The sequence below is a fragment of the Lithobates pipiens genome, unplaced genomic scaffold, assembly GCF_037356315.1.
Source record: "Lithobates pipiens isolate NorthernLeopardFrog02 unplaced genomic scaffold, aLitPip1_a1.2 Scaffold_19, whole genome shotgun sequence".
NCBI lineage: Eukaryota > Metazoa > Chordata > Amphibia > Anura > Ranidae > Lithobates > Lithobates pipiens.
In genome coordinates, this window is record NW_027507764.1 from 89,104,345 (window position 1) to 89,113,154 (window position 8,810).

The 8,810-nt window shown below is 42.0% G+C and overlaps 1 protein-coding gene across 1 annotated transcript in view; it reads right to left on the reverse strand.

Moving 5' to 3' along the window:
- The window catches only part of MAP3K8 (mitogen-activated protein kinase kinase kinase 8), a 48,499-nt gene extending 40,484 nt beyond the window's left edge, over positions 1 to 8,015 (reverse strand). Inside the window, exon 1 of the mRNA XM_077491047.1 lies at positions 7,714 to 8,015. Coding sequence (XP_077347173.1) covers positions 7,714 to 7,738 — 25 coding nt within the window. The 5' untranslated portion in view covers positions 7,739 to 8,015. The remainder of the gene's footprint in view (positions 1 to 7,713) is intronic.
- Positions 8,016 to 8,810: the final 795 nt, after the last annotated feature.

The following is an 8,810-nucleotide window of genomic DNA, read 5'->3' on the forward strand; positions in this document are numbered from 1 at the left end:
CAAAGTATGGTAAATTGCAATATATATTCTATTTTTTTTTTGGATGGGGGGGGGGTGGCGGTGGTTAGATACACCATAATTACTGTTGGGATAACAGTAGACACTACAAAGACATTTGTAAAGCAAAGCACAACTATTGTCTTGCATTGGAAAGCATGAAGCAGAGCCCAAATATGTCCCCCATGTACATACATAAAACTGGATCAGTAAACTAAAACTTATCTTTCAAATGATCATTGTTTTAGTAAAAAAAAAAAAATTCTATATTTTGACCATTATCTTGGGTGGTCCTTTGAAACACCACATCGTTCCATAACACATCTATCATTTCATTAAAAACAAAAAAACTGTAATAGCAAAGACTGTCTGCCTAAAGGCCTGTATACTTCAACTTCTTTTGAAATAAAATAAAAAAAATATTAAAAACGTAAAAAATTAATAAAAAAAATAGCGGCAAAAAAAAAAAAAAAAAACTCAGCATAGATATATAAAGTACAATAGGTTATGAAAACCAAAGTAAAAAATTAAATGTGATTAAATTAAACGTTCCTGCCCTTGTTATGCCTTGCAGAGCTGTGATTATCTCCACCCTGCAGCTTTAAAAAAAAAAAAAAAACACATTACTATGCTAAAGGTCAAGAGGGAAAGTCCCAATTGCCAAAGAGAAAAAAAAAAATTTTTTAAAAAGGAGCTAAAAAAAAAAAAAAAAAAGACTCTTCACTTTTTTTCTTTTTCTTTGTAACTTGAAACAGTACCAATTTAGAAAAAGTGACAATGGTAGTCAATTAGAGTCCATATGCTCAGGTCACTATGCTATAAACCCAATAGATGTCAGATGGCTGAAAAGAATTGTTTTGGCAAATAACACAATCGTTAACATTTAGCAATCCAAGCTTTGTGTGTTCATTTTCCAGGGCAGGAGTAAAGGAATGACTTATTGGGGGAGATTTACTAAAACTGGAACACATATAATCTGGTGCAGTTGTGCATAGCTCAAAAAAAAAATAATAATAATATGGAGATTTGGAGGAAGCTGAGAACAGAAGGTACTTTTTATTTTAGATAAGAATACTTACTTGAGTCGTTTTTTTTTTTTTTTAAGCGGTAGTAAATACCACTTTGTGATTGTTATCTATAGGTAAGCTGATAAGAAAGCTTACCTGTAGGTAAAATTAATATCTCCTAAACATGCACCTCTCAGGCTGGATTCACACCTATGCAGTTTTAGTGCTTTTTGCATTTTGCAGATTTGCACTGCAGTCCATTTAACATGGATTCCTATGGAACACATTCTGTAGTGCAAATCTGCAAAATGCAAAAAGCACTAAAAATGCATAGGTGTGAATCCAGCCTTAGGCTTGATTCACACTAATGCGTTTTTTGATACATTTTGCATTTTGCAGAAATGCAGGGACATTTTTTAACATGGGTTTCTATGGAACATGTTCACATGCATTTTTGTGCCTCTGCGTTTTTGGAAAGGGTCAGGGACTTTTTTTTCATGCAAAAAGCAGCGTTTTGCATGTCAGGCTGGATTCACACCTATGCAGTTTTAGTGCTTTTTGCATTTTGCAGATTTGCACTACAGTCCATTTAACATTGTTTCCTATGGAATAAAATCTGCAAAATGCAAAAAGCACTAAACTGCATAGGTGTGAATCCAGCCTAATAGAAGTCAATGCGTATCCAAAACGCAAGTACCGTGTTTTTACAGTGTTTTTGCAGCGATTTGCGTTTTTTGTTTTTTTTCTTCGTTTTTTTAAATTTTTTTACACTGTATATAGCTGGTTGCTAAGCAACCACACTGTTAAAAAAGAAAAAAAAATGCGAAACGTTGCAAAAACACAGTAAAAACGCATGTCCAAAAACGCGGCAAGCACCACAAAAAGCACTGCAGAAACGCTCAAAAGCAACATGCATAGATGTGAACCGAGCCTTAGGAGATATTCACTTGTTTGGTAGCCGGTGACTTCACTGGTGCATGCTCTCTGAAGGAACAGAGCCCTGTGCCATGACCGTGACTCCCACATGCATGCGCGGGAGCAACGCCATTGCGTCTTAGACATTCAAGCGGCCTGCAAACCAGGAGGTGAAAATGGAAGCCCTGTCAGCGGTGACAGCACTCCACTGGAGGGCTTTGTTTCAAGGTACGTTTTTCATAATGTGCCTGTAAGAGATACATACTAGCACATGCTGACATTACCTTACAGGAGGAATTTTTTTATTTTATTTTATAAACTTTATTACAGCTTTATACCAGAGTTTAGTGTCACTAGAAATACCTTGAAGAATTACAAAATCAATAAAACGTCAGGACACCTGATATGGACACACCCGGTCCAGGTCAAAAGCCCAGTAAGTAGTAAAGGAAAAATGCATTCACCTCCGAAGCCAAGTCAGCAATGGCAGCCTTCATATCTATGTCCTGACAGTATCGTTTTAAACAAATCTCCTCAAGTCTCATTATTCTGCAGACTTCTTATCTTTATGACATTAGGTGATTGGAATGTAGTTGTTATGCATACCGGGTGATCTCATGGGTTCATTCATGGCTCTGCATTCCCAGCTAAGGGATCCCACAAATGTGATTGTCCATATTTGGCCATTAGTAGACCGGATGAGCTGGACCACCTTGCAGCCACCAGGACCTGAACTGCATGCTTAGTACCAGCAGTGCTTTTTTTCAGGGGGAACTTGGTGGAACTCAGTTCCACCACCTCTGGCTCAGACCCTTGGGGGGGGCCTGCTCACCACAATCACTTGTAAACACAGAAGTCTGGTTTCTGTGTTTACAAGTGATAGCTGTGCACTCTGTGTGTAACCCCCCTGAACTCTGCACTCTGTATGTAATGCAATCCTGATATTTAATGCCCCTTTAAGACCCTTCTACTGTTTGTGAAATATGACCACACCCACTATTTCATGTGATTTGGAGGTTGTGTGTGTGTGTGTGTGGGGGGGGGGGGGGGGGGTTTGGGGGGTCGTGGATGAGTTCCAGCACCTATTGCTTGAGAAGAAAAAGCACTGAGTACCAGGGCCTGGCTATTTATGTTCCATAATTACTATTCAAGCCTCTCCATTTGACAACAACACCCTGACGGGCTCTGCATTAAATAGCAGCACCGGGAAGGTTGATATAGTTTCCTAGGTGACAGACCTCTCCAGACGCCTCGGTCTGGTCCTCTGGGATCATATACAAAGTGCAGCCACCTCCAACATGCAGATCACTGGCTGGGAATTCATTCATATTAAAATAAACTCTCTATACATTCCCAGCCAGAGCTGAATGTGGGTAAACTATACAATCATTCAGCGCTCCTTTGATCACCTAGTGCTCACAGTCACTTTACAACAGAGGAGCAGACGTGGAGTTTATTCTACAAGCCAGCAGGAAAAACTTCAGTCTTGGAAAAATGTTTGACGTAATATATACCACTTATAGACAAGCCATCTTGTATCACCATCCGATGCAGGGAGTTGTGGAGGAACCCCATTTACTTGAATAGGTTGCAATGGGTGGACAGTACAGCAGGTCACAATCATTGGTCCCATTTTTGGAACAACATGTGTACATATGGGAGTAAACCCCGCTGCCTTTTTTTTTTTCACCCAATCCACGTCGAGGGAGCTGACATGTTGCCTCGGCGTGTCTTCTGGGTATTGCAGCTCTGGCGCTGTGAGTGGCTGGAGCCATGATATTGTCACTCCCGGAAATGCGCGCGGGAGATTTCTTTCCGGCAGGGTCCGGCGTCTGCCGGGCTTTCAGACGAAAATCCCCTGTGCACATGCGCCGCTGCAGTCAGCGGCTAATTGCGAGGGAAATATCTCCTAAACCATAAAGGTTTAGGAGATATTTTTTTACCTACTGGTGAGCCTTATTATAGGCTTACCTGTAGGTAAAAGTAAAAAAAAAAAAGACAACACAACCGCTTTAAGTGGGTGGTTGGGGAGTAGTGGCAGAGTGGTGGTAAGACCAATGCTCAACTGTCTGCATTTACGACCCCTTGGATGCACATCTAAACAAAACCTGAGGGATAACATCACAGTTTGATACAAATTGTCACCATAAGCAATGCCTGTATACAGAACATCAATTGACACTTGGGGCCCTTTCAGACGGAGTGGACTCCGTCAAGCGGATTCACCTGCTCAGTGAGGAATCTCTCCACTGATCCATGTCTGCTCCGCTTTGCAGAATGGATATGGCCACAGCCTGCTCTTCTCTATGGGGCAGTAGGATGAGAACAGATCGACCCGGATCCCCATCTCTCTGTTTTTGGTGTCCCAGATTGGATCGGATGCCGGGAGGATGTGAGGGACACATGTCCACTGACATCCACCACTCCATAGAGAACTATGAATGGTCCGATCGGTCCTTCACTGTAAAAGGGGCCTAAGGAGGTAGAGTAATAATAAATCAAGCCCATATGTGTCCAATTTCGGGAGGCAGAGGTGCAGCATCCAGCCCTGGAAGGCCGAAATGCACTACCCAGGGATGAACACTGTACCTAGGGCTACTCTCAATTAGCACCACATGTGTTCATATGCCTGGAATGCAGATACTCTGCTCTCCAGGCAAATGTCCTTGAATGCATAGGGCCCTAAGCCCCATACACACTAGCAGTTTTTCTGCTGAGTTTTTCCTTCAGATTTACCAAAACCATGTAATATGAGGTCAAACCTTAGGAGTTTCAATGTGTATGCAATCAGGCAGGCCCTTGAACTACATGGTTTTGGTAAATCTGAAGGAAAAACTCAGCAGAAAAACTGATCGTGTGTATGGGGCTTAAAAACGAGTTCCACTTAGTACAGTGTCCAGCCACATATTTCAGCCTGTCAGACTTTGACAGGCTTCAGGCAGTGTAGCTGGAAGTTCCGCCTGTGCCTCCTGGGCACACTACAATGCCAGGATTGGATGCACAGGGGCCAGACACCCATTGTGCAAGGGTAAGGGGCCTAAATCAATGTGAAGCTGAGACATTAACATGGATCAGTCCTTGGACTGCACCCAGGACCAGTGACTAGTGATCAGCTGGAAGAGTCATAATTTCCCCAAGGACCATACCCAAACATATTTAAGTTTTTTTCCCCAACAATCACTTATTACACACAATTTACGGTGACTATCTGGGCTTATCAGTTACAGTTTATTAACTACCAGTTTTTCCAATTATAAAGCACTTGTATCCCATTTTAATAAACATGCCATGACGCATGATGCGTTCTCGTTTGGATATTAAAGGGCTGACAGATGTTGGTGTACACCTGGCTCGCCCGTCTCCATGTTGCTCCATTCCTGGTTAGATAAGGTTCACAATGCAGGCCCTTCATAGGTTTTGTTCCTGGTTATACCAAATAATGGTAATACTGATAACACTTATCTGAATGTTGAAGGCACATTTCCAGCACTTCATACACACACACACACACACACACACGACTCTTTAATTTACCTTTTAAAATGTGTTTTATAATGAGTCACTATGTGCATTTTGCAGATTTTCAGTGTAATTAAATACGTGTTTTCCAGGCCAAAAGAACTTTTCTTTGTATCTTTATGTATGAAAAATAAATAAATGAATGTGTGCGTGTTATATCATAATCTGCCAATTCCTAAATAAAATGTCATTCCTGGAACCTGAAGAGAGGCAAGCTGGATTTTCTTGGAAAAGCTCAGTACAAAATGTATAAGCAAAATTGCTACTATTGAAGATACTGGGCTTTTTACAAAAAAGATAGAGCCGCTTCACTAAGGCTCACCATACATGTTACAATCTGAGCATTCAATTTGTGCAATCAACTTTAGACCTACGGAGACTATGCAATATGGGGACTTCTCCAAATTATCCAAAAAATTTGTTTAGAATCAGACAGGCCCTTGTACTCACGCGGATTGGTAGATCTAAAGAAAATTGTACAATCAGGTTTTCCAGCATGCACGTTCGACAGGAGCTGGCCGAACAGCCAGCTTCTGTCAGACAGGCTGACAGGCACACGAGCAGAATGTCAGGCGGTATTTCTTGTATCGGCAAATGTCTCCCGACATTCTGCCCGTGTGTACGGGACTTTAGAAAAGATGAACCTGAGTTCACTTAGAATACCCCATTCATGTACAGGGAAAATATTTTTTTTAAATATATATATATATATATATAAATATTTTGTACTGTGCATGATGAGCCCTAAGCACTTCTAATCATCATGTCCTTTAGGTGAAGTCTAAAATGTACCTAAAGTTCATAGGCTTAAAAAAAACCCCCCAAAAAACCTAATAAGTATTCTAATACTACAGACAAAAAGCAGAAATTGTGTTCTAATGATCAACTCTGACCCCCTTCTTCTACTCCTTGACTGCCAAGGGTCTTCCTCAACACTCCTTAACCGGCAAGGGTCAACCCATCATAGAAGACTGACAGCAGGAGAAGACCAAGTTGTCCACCTATTTTTTTTAAACATTTTTGTATAACAGATCTATGCTTATCCCTTGTAAGTTTGCTTACCATTTATTGATTCTCTACCTCTGCTGGAAGACTAAACTTTCAGTAAAATAGTCTTTTCTATTGATCATCTTTTTCTATTGTTGCCAGGTCTGTCCTAATCCTTAGTTGGGGGCATACTAGTCTACAGCATCCTTTCTCAACCAGCGTTCTGTGAAATCCTAGGGTTCCTCCAGCGGTCATTAGGGGTTCCTTGAGCAAAGAACAATTTCTGCTTCTTAGATAAGTAACCACTGACACCAATTGATCTTTTTAGCTATCTGCAAGGGGGGGATTCTTCCAAATGACCACAAATGTAAGGACCATTGTTCCCAGTGACCATAAAGTCAACCATAGACAGTTTGAATCTCAGCCGGTGCAGCAGGAACCTAGATTCAAACCACGTATGGGCAAGCTGATTGTACCATCGCTCAACTTGGGTGCAACCAGCATGTTGAATTTTTGCCAGCTGCTAATAATCAATAGGGGTTATTTACTAAAACAAAAGAGAGCAATATCTGGTGAAACTCTGCATAGAAAAGAATCAGCTTCCAGGTTTTATTACCAAAAAATTATTGAACAATGTGATATTAGAAGCCGATTGGCTACCATGCACAGCTGCACCAGATTCTGAGTGCTCCCGCTTTAGTAAATCAACCTGTGATCTCCAGGCAGAGACGGCTCCCCGGGAAAACACAATGGCTCCGTGGGAGGCATACCCCCATCAATACTGACTGTGTTGATGAGGGAATCAAGCAAGTTTCTTTATTGCAAGCTGTGGTTGCAGGAAAGAAAATCATATTATCTATGTCCAGCTTTACAAAAACATAACATGAGCTGCAGATAGAGTCATCATTAGCCGGGGATTCCCCCGAGACCGAAAAGTTATCTCCAGGGTTGCCCCATGTTACAAGGCGAGAACAGCTGCTCTACAGTCCCACTTATGATAGTATTATCCCATATAAGAATAACTTCTACGACCATCGCCAGTGGGACAATGTTGCTCTGGATATACGTATGTTCCACGTGCACTCGATGGGGGCGCCAAGTCTGCCACAACCCTTCATTTGCGGCGAGGGAAGATACAAATGTCCGGGAAGTTGCTAAGTTTGGAATAGTTGGCCAATAAAATAAAGAAAAAGAAAAGTGTGGCTCCTTTGTAAAAATCTACTGCGCAGAATGGTTTCTATTTAGAAAGTATGGATTGTAAGCTCTTCGTTCCAGAGCTGCATCTTACCTGCGTACTCCATCATTCCAGGCATGGCTGGGGCAGTGTGGAGGTCACTTGCTGCCCATGGGGAGAGCAGGATAGGCAGCGCAGGCGGCACCCATGTCCTGTGTTGTGTGCTGATCCCAGCAGCTCAATGCTGGAAAGTCCAGACAGGAAGTTTTTCTCGAGAAGCAGGCTGGACTCTTCCAGGAAATGATGAGAATGAAGCAGCAGGAGCTACGATTAACCCCTCCAGTCCCAACGAAGCAGACAGAGACGAAGGCAGTGTGCTCATCCTACGAGACACAAAACAGGTCTGATCAGCAGCATTAGACAGTCAGAAGTAAACCCCCCTCTTCTCATGACACAAGCAGGGGGAGGGCCTTCCCAATCTACATATTCATACAACCAGAGTTCATGATGAAAGGAAACTAGAGCCACAGCAAAGGGTATTTCTGTGATATTCATGCCTTGTGTATGACTAAAAGATTATATCATTTTATCACAGAGACGTAATCAGGGCTAAAGGTTAGCAGCATTTATGTTATGATGAAAAACCTAAAACAGGTTTAGACCAAAAATGGAATATATTGCATTTCACCAATCATTAGATGTGATGGCTGCATTTGTTTTCTTCTTTTAGGCTTTTTTTTCTGTGTTTTCACCTGGTGATCTGGCCAGTAACACACCTCCTATATTAGAGTGCCTCCACTCTGGATAAGGGGCACAAGGGGCAGATTTGGACAGCAGTCTGGGGAACAGTGGCCGCCAGTCCATAAGGGGCACATGAGAGCCCCCCCCCCCCCAAAAGGAAAGCTAAGTACAGAAAGATTTATTTTTAAATAAATTATAACATGACCAACATTTGTTCTATGTGTGTGCAGTGTACACTGTCTGGGGTCACCGGACTAATAGGTGTCTATTAGATCCATAATTTTTTAACAAACATGATTAGAGCCTGAGGCCGCGTACACACGGGCGGATTGTCTGCCCAACTAAGTTCGTCAGACAATCCGACAGACAGTCCGTTCAACTTTTGAATGAACGGACTTGACCACACACGATGAACAGACAGTCCGCTGAAAGCTTGCGCGATGACGTGTACAGCACGTACGACGGGACTA